The 14,983-nt window shown below is 31.9% G+C and overlaps 2 protein-coding genes across 3 annotated transcripts; both read right to left on the reverse strand.

Annotated features, from left to right (window-relative positions):
- Positions 1 to 2,713: 2,713 nt before the first annotated feature.
- On the reverse strand, positions 2,714 to 5,387 carry LOC126680413 (lysine histidine transporter-like 2). 2 transcript variants are annotated; one of them, XM_050375546.2, is made up of 9 exons: positions 5,293 to 5,387; positions 5,011 to 5,159; positions 4,360 to 4,743; positions 3,803 to 4,196; positions 3,499 to 3,604; positions 3,322 to 3,413; positions 3,142 to 3,210; positions 2,940 to 3,042; positions 2,714 to 2,892 (listed from the first exon to the last, which is right to left on the reverse strand). In XM_050375546.2, the coding sequence occupies exons 1-8, from the start codon at positions 5,329 to 5,331 to the stop codon at positions 2,944 to 2,946; spliced, it is 1,332 nt and encodes a 443-aa protein (XP_050231503.1). In that variant the 5' UTR covers positions 5,332 to 5,387; the 3' UTR covers positions 2,714 to 2,892; positions 2,940 to 2,943. The 2 variants fall into 2 exon arrangements, with proteins under 2 accessions (XP_050231503.1, XP_050231502.1); XM_050375545.2 differs by having other exon boundaries at positions 2,714 to 3,042.
- Positions 5,388 to 6,770: 1,383 nt separating this feature from the next.
- Positions 6,771 to 11,678, reverse strand: LOC126680412 (lysine histidine transporter 1-like). The gene is made up of 8 exons (XM_050375544.2): positions 11,484 to 11,678; positions 9,447 to 9,604; positions 8,947 to 9,330; positions 8,055 to 8,448; positions 7,838 to 7,943; positions 7,645 to 7,736; positions 7,341 to 7,409; positions 6,771 to 7,256 (listed from the first exon to the last, which is right to left on the reverse strand). Exons 1-8 carry the CDS (start codon positions 11,523 to 11,525, stop codon positions 7,158 to 7,160), a joined length of 1,344 nt encoding a protein of 447 aa, XP_050231501.1. The 5' UTR covers positions 11,526 to 11,678; the 3' UTR covers positions 6,771 to 7,157.
- Positions 11,679 to 14,983: the final 3,305 nt, after the last annotated feature.

Genomic DNA, 14,983 nt, shown 5'->3' on the forward strand with positions numbered 1-14,983 from the left:
ATGATAAACAATAGTAATTTATTAGTAAATTAATAGCGATTTTTAATTATTACATTAAATTTTTGGAATAATTTTATATTATTAATTAAGAACTTAAAGTAAATTGTAATTTAGATAAATTATGAACAAAGGATCAACTCACCCCGTCAATTTGGCACGGAATATCAAAAAAGTCATTTTGGAGGGTTTTGGATCAAACAAACCCGCAACTTTGCAAAATCGAACAAATCGCACCCTCACTCAGAGAGTGTAGCACATTCTCTAGTTTTGAAGGATAAAAAGTTCAAAAAATTTTAAATTTCTGATTTAATGCTTAATAATTTTTATATTTTAATTTTACCCCTTATAATTTAAAACTTAAAAATTATTTTTTAAAAAAAACTAAAATTGAGGGACTCTTTTATCCCTTTTCCCACCCTATTCCTCGCCGGAAAACTGAGGAGCAGTAATTCCTCGTTTTTCTGGCGAGGAGCAGCAACTCCTCCCTAGAAAAACGAGGAGCTGTTGCTCCTCGTTATGGAGAAGCATATCTGCTCCGGAGCAGATCCGACGGCGATTTTAAGCAGATATGCAGCTCCTAATTTTTTTATTTGGTGTTTAATTTAAAATTTTAATTATTTTAATTAGTGTTAAATAAGATTAATTAGAATTAATTGTTTTTAATTAGAAAATTCACTCTCCTTTTTTGTGTCATAAGGGTGAAATTGGTCGGTTTTGCTAAATGCGGGTTGAAATAATCCGGTTTTGTTAAGTTGCGGTTGAATCGTACCAAAAGCCTCCAAAATGACTCATTTGATATTTCGTGCCAAGATGAAGTGGTGAACTGATCGTTTGTTCAATAAATTATAGTTCCTAATTTTGACAAGCTGTCACTTGGATGAAAAAAAAATTCAAAAGGTTTAAAAAACTGAATTTTAAGCTTTTGGTTCTTTATAATTTCAGCATATAGTCGGATATGTAGTAGCAAATTAATTTGAGTTTGTTAAGTTGATGTTTAGGAATCCTAGTTGTTTGAATATCAGTCAAGTGTAAAGACTAAATTGGACTCTTTTTATAAGTGTTAAAATCCTTGTAGGGGTAAATAAGATGGATAAATTATCATATATTTGAAGGAATAGGAAATCAGTGAATAAGTGACTTTGGATGCAAGCTAAACTAACCCTAAATAAACTTATATAACTACTCATCCATTCATCGTCTTCGATCTTCTACTCACTGCATTGTTTGTTTCTTGTTCTTAATCTACTACAACAATCATGACTCAAGTGATGCTTCAGATTGCCGAAGACTTCTTCTTGGCAAACGATCCAAAGCGCGCTTATCGGATGGCCAAGACTGCTTTACAATTGGACCCCTTTTACGGTGACCCCGAAACTATTGACCGCTACGTTGCGGCCTACAGTGTTCATGCCGCTGCCTTGAAGAAGTTATCCGATGGCGAGCCGGATTGGTACAATATTCTGGGAGTCGATGATTATTCTGTACCTGGTGAAGAAATAGCCCACTTGTTCTGCAAAATGTATAAGTTGATAAACCATGAAGATCTTTATTCTGCCGCTGCCAAAGGAGCACATAAATTATTGGGAAAAGCTTTTGAAATAGTTGGTGATATGGACACCAGAATTGCCTTTCATAAACGCTGCAATTTGCCTTTAGTCTTTCGTGAAAAGCTGGCCGAAACCTCTGAACATCATTTGAATTCAACGTTTAATGAACCTGCTGCAAGAAAACTACAACAAGAACGGTCCGTAAAGAAGACGGAATCCTCTGATCATCATTTGAAATCAATGTTTAGTGAACCTGCTGCAAGAAAACTACAACAAGAACGGTCTGTAAAGAAGATAGAATTTTCTGGTCATCATTTGAAATCAAAGTTTAGTGAACCTGCTTCAAGAAAACAACAACAGCCACAAGAAAGATGGGATACAAAGAAGATGGAAATATCTGTTCGACATATGAATACTGCAAGAAGATCTACTACTGGTATTCGTTCTCTAAGAAAGAGTTCGTCATTGAAGCCCTGTTCTGTCGGCATATTCAAGAAACAAGGCAGTTGTTCGTCCTCTTTTGTTCCGAGAAGAATGTTTAAGTGATGCTTTGAATGTTTAAGTTTTGAGTTGTAATTGAATTTTTTTAGTGATTGTTGTGTATTAGTTGAATGCAATTGTATTCAATAAACTTATTATTTCAACTCTAGTTCATTATATCATGAAGTATTATTAACAATTTGTAGTTTTCTAGCTTGGTTTATTCATGCTAAGGGTTGAGAAAAATGGTTTTTGAAGATGAGCAATCTTGTGGCTCAAACGAAAGGACCAATTGCAAATCAAGATCACAAAGCAAGCATATATTCAACCAACTTATTATTTGAATTCTTGTCTATGTTCAATTGTTACTTACTGTGAAATGCATGAAAAGTATTTATTAATATTATTCAAATTTGGATCACTAGCTACAAGTGCATTAATGATGTTTGATTCACATACGGCACTATATGAGCGTAAATAATTCTTCATAATGAATTCATCAGTAAAAATTTCAGAGTATTCTGTTTTCATATGTAAGGTTTTGAAAATTACAAAGGAATGCACCGAGTGTGGTAGAACATCCTACGGGGAATGAAGTATATGAAGATAACAACTTTGATACGAGTAGTGGATCTGTCATTGGAATGAATATTATACTTCGAGTTTAGGATCGCATCAAAACAATCTAGGCAGCCAAATGGGCTAATCTTAATAAAGCTGTAGTGCATCTGTTTTGCTATTACATATCACTGAATATAGTTGGACACAAGAAAATCAAACAAACCTAGTAGGCATACTAGTATTATCAATCTTCATTTCTGCATAAATTCTACTCTTTGATCTTTCATGTATGTCCCAATCCCATCTGTTTAATTTCATGGGAACTCGTCGTTCTTGTGGGACAACCGAATGCTGATCAAGAAAAGAACTGATAGTCCTTTGCTTTGAGTATGATGTTCCTCAGCCCTCCAATAGGTGATAATATCATTAACAGAAGCCCGGCTATAATGCACATCTGGGATCAAAAATATGCAAAATCAAAATGTTTCTTTTATCTTTTCAATGGCAAGAATATGTTGTGAGCAAATTTAGGTTTAGGCTAATAAGAAATTACCCAGTTGGTTATCCATGACAAGCTGAACCTCTTTGGTTTATAGATTGCAAGCCACATGATGCAAGGGAGCTGCAAAAAAATGGCAGAAATTACTCAACTACTAATTGTTCTGGAATCTTTGTCTAGAGATTCAAAATTTGTGTCTGCTACAAAACAATGGATTTGAGAAGTAATACTTACAAAGTAGGTTGTCGGGGCGAAAGCAAAACCTCCGAAGAACCCAAGAAGGCCTCCGAAGAAAGGAAAGCATATGGCGATGAACATTGTGAATGCTGAAACCAAAATTGACACACAGAGGAATTAGCATTGAATTTCAAGTTTCGGCATAATGTTCTTACATTGTTGTCATGTACTCACCCACATAAGCATTCCGTGTCACAAATCGGAGGGTGGCGCTTGGCTTGAAATTGAATCTCTTCACTAACATAGTTTCTAGCATGTCGAAAACAGGCATTGCATACAACTACAAGAACAGAAAAATGTTCTGTTAGTTTTATCCTATTCTTTTAGCATGTTGCACTGTAACTTCGTAACTTCTATGTTTCAGCGTTTTGTTTCTATTTCGAAAAACGTTTTTAACATTATATGTCCATTGTCAATGTTTTCGTTTCCGTGCTACATAGCTGTCAGAAAGTCGAAAAAACTTGGAACTAGACTGCACCTGATAGCTTCCGATAACATGGATAACTACGAAGGCATTCGCCATGACAATAAGCCACACTGGTTTCTCCAATGAAATAAGAATATTATCCTCAACCTTGTCGCCGAATATGTAGTATCCGAGGAAAGCTACCGGGAAGTAGCACAGGGCCACGACTATGTATGCGACGATAACTCCTCTCCACATAGCAACTTTGGACGGTTTGTCTGGTGTAGAAGGGATAGTAGCTTGAATTTCCAATACAACATTGTGGCCAGCATAGGCAAAAGCTACATCACCTAAGGCAGTGAAGAAATCCATGACTGTTCCGGTGGTTGTCGAAGCTCTATAGCTGTAGTCTACGTCTGGCCGACGACCCTTATCCACAGAAGCTCCCCAAGCAATTGTTGAGTAACTGCAAATATAGTCAATGACTATTATCTTGGAACTGTGTGTATTAAAACGGAAAATGTTGAAATGGGAAATTACAAAATTGTATTTTTTATATGAATAGATTATAAATATAAAATTTGAGAGTTTCAACGACATTTTCAGAAACGGAAGCAAAACGCTAATACCTCAAAGACATGACTGCTGCTGCCAAAGATACTCCAGAGATTGAATTGAAATTAGGGAGGTGAGCAAGAACGAAGTGAACCGAGGCGAAAATCATGATAAAGTAGGTCGTTTTGATATGTTTGCAGTTCTTGCAGAGCAAATCATGGATTTTCTGCAGCGATTTTCCTCCGGTAACCATATATACTATGTCAACGCCTACTTCACAAATAAGCTGTTGAGGAACCACTATATACAGACCGAGTTTTTCACCAAATGCATGCTGACCAAGCTCATGATATCGATCGAAACGTTTACCAGGAACCATCTCATGCATCTCAACCATTTGCCACAGAGTGTACAATGTTATGATCCATGACAGGAACAGAATTACTACACCAGGACCCCTGAAATTACACATTTAAGAACAATCAATATGTAGTTTTCTGTCAGGTTTTTCTCAAGCAAATATTTGGAGGCAAAATCAGTAGCAATTGATTTTCTTTACAAAATTATGAAACACTATATGGCATACGTAAACGCTGAAACAAGAAAAGCAAAATATAAAATGGAATTTTACAAAAATATGTTACACATAGAGTTTTCGAGTTATGTTCCGGAATGCTGAAACGTAGAACTCGAGAAATTTCTATTCAACGCAAATGAAACATTACCATCCAAGATTGGACATGGCATAGGGAAGGCTAAGAACACCGGCTCCGACCATGGCAGTAACATTGTGGAAAGCTGCATACCACCATTTTGCATTTCTTGAAGATGTTATAGGAAGCCAATCATCAATAGCCTTCTGCTTTTCATCTATCTGCCAATGATGCAACCACAAAACTTCTATTTACATTACATTCAATCACACATATACTCGAAAACGACTAACTATAAAATTTCGAAGTTCGAGAAGTGTTTTTAAAAACAAAAAGGAAAGATGGGAAACTTACATTTCGAACAGCATCCGGATTTTCAGCTCGAGTATCCATTAGTGTGTACTATGCAAGTTTGTTTTATCAGTTGAGAAATAATGAAATGATGATGTATATAATAAGAAGAATAATGAAACGAATGATTAGTAAATATATCGTTCCTTTATTAATAAAACACATAAGAAAATTAATTATAATACAGTCGACCCTTTAATGATTAATGTAAATGTTGAATTAAATTTTTTATTAATTATTAGAATTATTAAATTATTGAATAGTAAATAAGATGTAATATTGAAGTTTGATTCCCTAAATTTTTATTAATTATTAGAATTGTTAATTTATTGAGTATTAATTATTAAAGGTACATCCGTTTCACATTTACTAAATAGAATACATGAACTTCTTACTTAACAAAGAATGTTTTTATTTCTAATTAGCATAAATGGGCTAGAGAGGGGCCAATAACTACTCACTATATTTCATTGTATTTTTTGGTAACTATATAATTCTCTCTTTCCAAAGGGTAATCCAGCTCATTCATAATCAAAATATTTACATATTACCAACATGCAATAATTTCAACTCTTATTTCACTATACTTCCTATTTGCTAGGGGTGGACCAAAAAACTAACCAACCAAACTGCAGGAACCGGAAAACCGAACCATACTGTATTAAATAAAGTGTATATATAATCTTTTCGATTATATTGGGATGAAGGGTATTTAGTAATGTAATGAAATTTAATTTCTATTTTTATTTTGTTTTTCCTTTTTACTTAAGTTGACCACTGAGAACTTCTGATTAATTGATCATTTATAGCAACTAAAATGAAGTGTATGTAGCAGGTATTACAAGCCTTCTTCAATGGAGACCAAACTCCAACAATTGTTTGTCCTATAATGGCCGGATGACAAGTTCCCGTGTCTTATTCTCTTTTCTTTTTCTAATCCTGATTTTGACATAATGCTAATGACAAATAAGTGAGTATGATTACAATAAAGTATTTGTTTTCTTTGATTTTGCATTGAAATGCTTGCAAAATTTGAAAGATAAGTTATGCATTTTAATGTTTAAAACCATATATCATGGAATCTAGCTATTCGTTTTAGACTCGTAGAGACAAAAATATCAAAAAAATTCAAACTAATTGATTGATTTCGACAAATACATTTTCGGACAGAATCAAAAAATGATTTGCAGCATCTTTAACAGTATATTTCTGAAACTTCAAGGTTTTCCTTTTCATAATGTGATATGATGAGATAGAATGCAATTGAAAGAAAGCCGCATAAAATAGATTATCACCGTCAAAGTGAAACCTTTCATTCCAAATGAATCCAATATCCCAAAGTAGGATTTGAGCCTACCAGGAAAGTAAATCTCGTAGAGTTCAATTTTCCGTGCTCAATACATGACCAATATGAGCTCGAGCACATGTCTTTTACGGTAATTAATATCAAACACACGGAACTTACATTTAAATTTTAGGTATTTGAGCAAATACTATATGTATATACTATAGAATTTCTCTTGTACACACCTTTTTCTGAAGCACATCCTGAATATATGCACATTTATCAGAAAACATATTGTATTTGTCCTAACAAACTTAAATTGCCAAATCCTTTTAACTAAAACAAATAACGAAAGAAAAGGGGACAATATATGCAACTGGTTCAACAAAGAAAGAAGAAACACTTTAAAAACCCTATAAGAAACCGCAATTCGATAGTTCTGCAGTCATCGTTTCTGTATACACTCTGAAAACAGATTGCCAGTGTTCTATCCGCTTTGTTCGTAATCAAGACAACCCGCATCATTTGGTGAAGCATCGGCCTTTTTGTAGCAATCTGCATCATACTTGTTGGGTTGGATGATCTATGAGTAGAATTTGTAGTCCTTGGCTTGAAGTATGATTGACCTCAATGCTCCAATGGGGGATACAATCATCAAAAGAACACCAATTACAATGCAGATCTGCCAATTGGAAAGAGTGAAATGTGAGAAAATGTAACTAAGTTTGAAGAATGATATTCATAATGAAACTTAAAATAAACTTACCCAGTTAGTCCACCAAGATAATCCGAACTTCCTTGGTTTGTAGATGGACAGCCACATAATGCAGGGCAACTGAAGAATGAAACAAACAGGACTTAGCATCTTTACAGCAACGAAATGGAAATGCCGAAACAGGAAAGGGTAACTATATTATTCATAACCACTAATGAAGGGTTCTCGAAAAGTTAAGGATTAGTAATTCTTTTTAGAAATCGGAGTTTTGAAGTTTTTAAAAGCCTTTGTGAAAAGGTTTCCATACAACACAGTATGAACTCAAAAGCCAAAGAAATAGTAATTGAGGACTTACGAAATATGTTGTTGGGGCGAAAGCAAATCCACCGAAGAATCCAAGTAGTCCACCAAAGAAAGGGAATGTAATGGCAACAAACATAGTAAAAGCTGCAAATTGTTCAAAGAATTATGTGAATCAATTATCTCAATCTAACTCCATAAATTATACTTAAAAGTAAAAAAGTCATTACAATCTTAAGTTTACTTACCAACATATAAGTTTCGAACGACGAAACGAAGAATTATACTTGGCTTGAAGTTCAATTTCTTCACCAATAAAGTTTCCATCATGTCAAAAACCGGCATTGCGTAAATCTGAATGCAGAAAAACAAAGCAGAGGATAAAGAAAAAGGATTAAACAACCTGCAATTCTTAGGAACAGGAAAAGATGAAAATCAAACAAAGACAAGTTCGGAAGTCAAAACCTGGTAGCTTCCAATGACATGAACCACAACAAACATGTTAGCCATAGCAATGAGCCAAGCTGGCTTATTGAGAGAGATAAGGATGTTGTCTTCAATTGCATTTCCGTACACATAATATCCGATTAAAGCAACAGGGAAGTAGCACAATGCCACGACGATATAGGCAACGATGACTCCTTTCCACATAGGCACTTTCGATGGTACTTCCGGTGTGGATGGGATTGTAGCTTGAATCTCAAGAACTACATTGTGACCAGCATAGGCAAAAGCAACATCACCCAAAGCACTAAAGAAGTTAAACATTGTTCCTACAGCGCTTTTTGATTTGTAGCCATATTCCACATCTGGCTGAACACCCTTATGCAATGCTCCTGCCCATGCTATGGTAGAGTAACTGCAAGCCAACATAAATGTCGATTTCATATTAGCATCATTATAGCTAAAGCTTAAATGAACAACACGTTTCGCTTCCAAAAGATCGAGTTTCTAAAACGAATTCAAAACACATAAATGTTGATCCAATGATGTGTTTTTGCATCATAAGCAGTATTATATGCTGCACGAAAAACTTGTCGAATCTTATGTTTCAGCGTTTTGTTTTCATGTCTGCAAACCCTTTTGAAATCGCAGAACTTTATAGTTATAATGTATTCTTGTAAAAATCATCGTGTCGCCCCTTTTTTGTTTCAGCATTTATCGTTTCTACGTTTCTGTTTCCATACAATACTATATAGCATGGAAACAGAATTGCTGAAACAGAAAATGCCGAAATATGACATTTTGTCAATAAAAATTGGATATAAATATAGAGTTGGCAATTTCATAAGCATTTTTATAAACGGAAATGAGACGCGAAAAACGTAGGACTTGATAAACAGGAAATAAGGAGCACCTCAAAGACATGACAGCAGCAGCCAAAGAGACACCAGCAATGGAATTGAAGTTAGGAAGATGAGAGAGTACGAAGTGAACGGTGGCGAAAATCATAATGAAGTAAGTTTGTTTGATTTGTTTGCAATCAGGGCACACAAGATCATGGAATTTCTTCAATGATTTGCCGCCAGTAACCATGTAGACAATGCAGACACCAACTTCAACAACTAATTGTTGAGGCACCACTATGTAGAGACCAAGCTTTTCGCCGAAGGCATGTTGGCCAAGCTCATGATACCTATCAAACCTTTTTCCTGGAACCATCTCATGCATCTCAACCATTTGCCATAGTGTGTATAGTGTTATAACCCATGACAGGACTAACACTGCAACACCAGGACCCCTGCAAACAGAGAATGTTATATTAATATAATCAAAACAAATTAAGACACCAAAAAAAGATTTAAAGAAATTGAAGCACTAATGTTATAATTTAGCCTGTAGACAGAGTTGACATACCATCCAAGCTCTGACATGGCATAAGGAAGACTGAGGACACCAGCTCCGACCATAGCAGTGACATTGTGAAAAGCTGAATACCACCATTTTGCATTTCTTGATGATGTAATTGGAAGCCAGTCATCAATTGCCTTTTGTCTAGCTATTGTTTCTTGATCCTGCCATTCATCACCATTCTCAAATTTATTAGCCACAATACAATACATTAAATTCAAAAATTATTATAAGATCAAAATTACCCATGATTTTTAATGTCATGCATGGATTTAGCAAGTAATTTTTTTTGTTGAAGGTAAAATTATCCTCTTAAAAACCCCTCACCTTTTACCCCCAATTCGTTTACACCCTCACATTGCAAAACCACCAAATATATCCAAATTACGACCTTTCACTTTCAATTGCACCCTCAAGCATTAAATTGATCTCTTTTCACTTGAAAAAATAGTTTTATTTTTGTTTTAAATAAAATATTAAGTCCTATTTTAAAATATATGCTAAAATTTAAAGTATTAATTTGAACATTTTCAAGTGAAAAGAGATCAATTTAATGCTTGAGGTGCAATTGAAAGTGAAAGGTCGTAATTTGGATATATTTGATGGTTTTACAACGTGAGGGTGCAAATGAATTGGGCGTAAAAGGTGGGGATTTTAAGGGCTAGAATTATACTACGTTAAATATTAGGTATTAGTATTAGTATTTATTTTTTAATCAGTCCACTGGCTATCTGAGGATGGGTCGAACCCACTCCTTCATAGCAATGCAATGTGAGTATTGTCAACTGGCCCGACGCTCACTTGCATTTAGCAAGTAATTAAGGGCAAGGCAATCTTGTGAAGATAATTTGGTGCACCTACTTCCTTTTTTTTATCCAACCGTTGATGGGATGATTATCTTAAACTTAAAATGATTAATTAAAACAAATAATTAAAATAAAAATCTGACCAAATCACATGCAAGATTGAATATTGTAAATAAAAGAAGCAAATTGATAGCTAAATTAACGCCAAAAAATAGGCCAAGTTGCGGAATCATGCATATCATCACTTTGGCTGCATAAAAAAATAATTTACTGGGGATAAAAATATTTTATAATTTTAATTTATAAGAATTAAGACAATAAAAAGAATGACTAGATGGCATGTGTCATGATACTAATATGAAATTAAGCGGATTATAATAACAGTCAAACATAAATTAAAGGAGGTGACGTTTTAAGTAGAACTATGAAACTGCCGTACTAATAGGGCTATTGAACTCACTTTTAGTGGAAAATAAATGCACATGGACCGACTTTAATTGAATCGGAATTAAATCTCAAATTATAATACATCAACGACTTTTCTTTGTTCTTCTTTTGTTCATCTTTATCATGTACTTAATAATTTAATCTATATAGAACGTAAAAATCCAAAGAATCTTTTTTATTGCCATAGACAAATGTTTAAATTACTATAAATGATAAAACAATAGGAAATATTGAAAAGGCTAAAAGACAACAAATTTGCAGAGCCGAATAAAGAAAAATAATCATGGTGATCAATTAAAAATTTCATATACAAAAAAGTAAACAACATAATCTCAACATATTTAAAAGGTAACTTCTCATCTAAATTCATTAATAATATTAATTATCTTCCAATTCTACTATTGACTTAAATTTCCGACTGATTTTCTTCCAAGCTCATATGGAAATCAGTCGCGAAACCACCACTCACAGACAGAATCACGCGTTTATCCTAGTTGGAATCGATCAGAATGCAGTATTTTAAATTTTATCTTGTTTATATAGAAAAAATTATATTCGCTCGGCTCCAATAAAATTTTCTGACTAGACCGCTCATCGTAACAAAAAGACTCATACAATCTCGAGTATAATACATGATCCATTGATGGTGAATCTGATGATGACCAATGGAACAAATTGAAAAACAATAATAAAAGCAAAAAAGGAATTAGAGACAAATATCTCCAATGATTTTGGAAAAGTTTAAATTGTTTTGTCTTGTTTGCATGAAAAGCACAAAAAAAGAACTTACAGTTTGTTTAGGAGGAGAGTCTTGATGAAGTGTGGTACCCATAATTTCTCCTGTTTTTCGAGAGCCAGAAAATTTGGAGAGAAATTGTACAAGAAAAACAAGAAAAGAAGAGGAATGTATATAGGAAAAATCGAGACGGCAATTTTCTATTTATAAACAATTATACAGCTCTTTGTACAGAGCGATAGTCAAATTTATTTAGTAATTTGTTTGTTTGACTTCTTTTCAGATTCTTTTTTAGATAAATAGAAAAACTTAATATTGTACACACTACTCTATGACTTATATACCCTTTTATGATTTTTTAATTTTATTCTCCTTTTTATTTATTATGTCACGAAAATTCTTTGCAAAACCCCTTTTCCCACTAGCCGGCAACCATTATTTTGACTAATAATATTTATTTTATTACGTTTGTATAAATGCATTATATATTTTTTAATTAAAAATATATTTTTTATTTTATTTTTTAAAGTAAATTATTATTATTATTTGAATTGTATATCCTGATTGGGATTTTATTGGAATTAAAACTTTTGCACTTATTTAAAACACTTAATTCATTTGTTTTCTTATTGGATTCAAACTCATCATACTCAATTTTATGCTACTATCCTTTATTAAATGTCAATTTCTTACACTTTAGTTATCTTTAATATTTACTATTTTACAAATAATTATATAATAAAAAAAATAGAGAAAAAATATAAAAATTTATAATATTGATTATGTTTTTTCAAACTGTGTGATAATAAAAAAAGTGTTGACAATTTTGTTGGCACAGGGGAGAATTTTTTTTAAAATAATCTCAATAAATAAATTATCTCTCCTGTTCACATATTTAATATATGCCCAATATTGATCCAAAAGTATTGTAAGAAACTGAGAAGAATTTATGAATAGAAAGTAGAAACATTAGCATATACTATGATTTTATGATGTCTTTATGGACAAATTGGTTCTAAATTTTGTACGTAGACTAAATTTTGAGGTTTTAGTTGCCCAATAGTATTATTCAATTACAATTGACAAAAATAAATCAAGCAATGACAAGAACAAGTCCGTTGGGAAATCAGATGTCCTTGGAAATGTTAACAGCATGTGTTGTTTACATATGTATTAGAATTTAGATCAAATTGAATAATATATTATAAATTATTTCAAAAAAAATTAATATAATTAAATTTACTGATGATTTAAATTTTTGTTACAAGTAAATTAAATAATATTTTTGTTTGTAGTGTGCAATTAAAAATTTAGAGATTAGAATGTTTCGTTTTCCTCTTTAGAGGATATAGAGAAAATCCTACAATATCCTTTTTAGTGTATTTTATTCATTTAATCATTGGATGAAATTGATGATTATTCAATCAATGGTGATAAATGGAAAATAGTAACTATAATGTTTTTATTATAGTAAGCATGGGTATGTAAAATCGAACTAAATTATAAAAATTAATTTAATCTAGTCTAATATCATAAAAAAATTGGTTCTTTTGGTTCGGTTTGCTTTTAAACAATATTTTAAGTTAATTTCTTGTGTAAACCGAATTAAATACTGACCACTTTAGTTTGTGTAAAAATTTAATTCCTTACAATTTTGGTTTGATTTGGTTTTGAGGAAATTAATGAAAAAAATAATTTTTGGTTTAGTTTGAACATGTTACATGTTACTATTTATTAGTAATAACTAATTCAATCCCAGTAATTGAATAGAAATTAATACAAATAATATAAATATTTAGAATGCAATTTTTTATATAATTATTAAATAGAATTCAATACAATTTATACAGTTTTTAATAGTATGTATAATCGTGACAATTGATTTATAGCTAATGACTAATATACGGATTATAAAATATGGCAAATGACATAATTGTCTAATTAAAGAAAAATTGGTATTGCAATTTACCTTATATGCTTTCTTTTTATTAGTATTTTCTTCTATGTAAATGACACTTAGAAAGCCAAATGGCACGATTAAAAAAAAGCCAAATGGCTATTTTAACTTTTTATTAATTAAAGAAAAAAAACTCAGTCAATTTATTATGAGATTTTGGTTCATGTTATATGTAAATATTTAGAAATTTAGATAATGTGACATTGCAATAATCACTTGTTGATTAGATAAATTGGACTGAAATTTCTTGAAATTGATGTACTAAAAATTCAAGGGGTAATTTCATGAAAAAGTAATTTAAAAGTAATAAGTAATTAAAATGTTAATTCCTTTCATACTTGAAAAGAATAACTAACCTTTACTATGTAGAGAAAAAATGTTTTAGGATATATACACATGTTGTTAAGCAATGACAGATAAGAGGTTTAATTCTTGTAATTAGCGACTGAACGTGCCTGTTTACAAACTAATCACAGGTTTACCCTTCTGTCATTTTGCTTAATTTGGCATGAAATTCGGCAACAACTTGGAATCTTTTTGTTTATAGATCGTTTAGAATCTTTTATTAGGTTTACACATCAAGAAATTTTTAACTACATGAATCTTATAAAAATATTTACTCACTTTTGTTAAAAAAAATAGCACGTTTCTCACTTTTGCATGTCTCATCTAAAAAGTTTTTTTGTTTTGAGAATCCATCAAACTTCATTAATCAAAATGAAACAGTTACATGTAAGAAATTCAGAAAAATTCGAAAACTAAACTCGATGACTTGACATGTAACAGACAACATGCTGCCTGATTCGTAGATTTACTTACGAAAATAAAAAAATAAATTATCTAACTGTTTCGCCAATAAAGTGTCGTCTTCGTTCAATCTTCACCATCACCCGCAAACTGATTTATGAGATTAGAAACTACAACCGTGACATTGGATACAACCAACACATGAAAACCCTTTATAAAATAGGGACAACAATCTTTCACATACAAAGGACAACAACCCTTTCATATAGAAAGAACAAAATAAAATCCTCAAAACAAACAAACAAACAAAATACAATATTAAAAAAACAAAAAAAACTGATATAGCCCATAAACGATTTTATCTTTGTTGTTGAAAGATGTTCACTCTATCTTCGATTCTTGATTTATGAAAATTTGAATTGGGTTTGCGTTTCGTCGATAAATATTAATCCTTCAAGAAAAAAATGAATTTTTTTTGAATATTTATTATATTATATAAAATGAAAATAATAAAAAGATGGCTACGGTCAACGGTATACCTAAACCATTGACGGCAGTCGAAGAAAAATTGAGAAAAGAGCTATGGACGGTTAGGGGTTTTTTAGAGAAAAAAGAGAGAAAAGAGGTTAGGATTTTTTTATCTAAGAAGTTTATATAATATTTTTAGTGCCATTTTATATAAAATTTCATCTTTTACCTTATTTTTTCTTTCGAAATTAATGACTATAACTGTAAATTTTGTTTTCTCGGATTTATCTCAGCCTTATAGAAAAGAAAATGTTTTTTTTGTTTAAAGTCTGAGTTAGGTTTCGATCTGCTTGGGTGCTCTGAAGGCTCTTTCTCTCGGTGC

The sequence above is a fragment of the Mercurialis annua genome, linkage group LG5 (genome assembly GCF_937616625.2).
Source record: "Mercurialis annua linkage group LG5, ddMerAnnu1.2, whole genome shotgun sequence".
Taxonomy (NCBI): domain Eukaryota; kingdom Viridiplantae; phylum Streptophyta; class Magnoliopsida; order Malpighiales; family Euphorbiaceae; genus Mercurialis; species Mercurialis annua.

What these genes read in the sequence shown, in the direction of transcription:
- LOC126680413 (XM_050375546.2), bottom strand. Translation starts at nt 5,331, where the DNA reads ATGGATACTCGAGCTGAAAATCCGGATGCTGTTCGAAAT. An exon ending in ATGTTATCGGAAGCTATCAG is followed by an intron (nt 3,605 to 3,802) that starts GTGCAGTCTAGT and finishes CTGTTCTTGTAG; the next exon opens with TTGTATGCAATGCCTGTTTT. An exon ending in GACACGGAATGCTTATGTGG is followed by an intron (nt 3,414 to 3,498) that starts GTGAGTACATGA and finishes TTTTGGTTTCAG; the next exon opens with CATTCACAATGTTCATCGCC.
- LOC126680412 (XM_050375544.2), bottom strand. Translation starts at nt 11,525, where the DNA reads ATGGGTACCACACTTCATCAAGACTCTCCTCCTAAACAAACT. An exon ending in ACTCTCCTCCTAAACAAACT is followed by an intron (nt 9,605 to 11,483) that starts GTAAGTTCTTTT and finishes GATGAATGGCAG; the next exon opens with GATCAAGAAACAATAGCTAG. An exon ending in CGTTCGAAACTTATATGTTG is followed by an intron (nt 7,737 to 7,837) that starts GTAAGTAAACTT and finishes AACAATTTGCAG; the next exon opens with CTTTTACTATGTTTGTTGCC.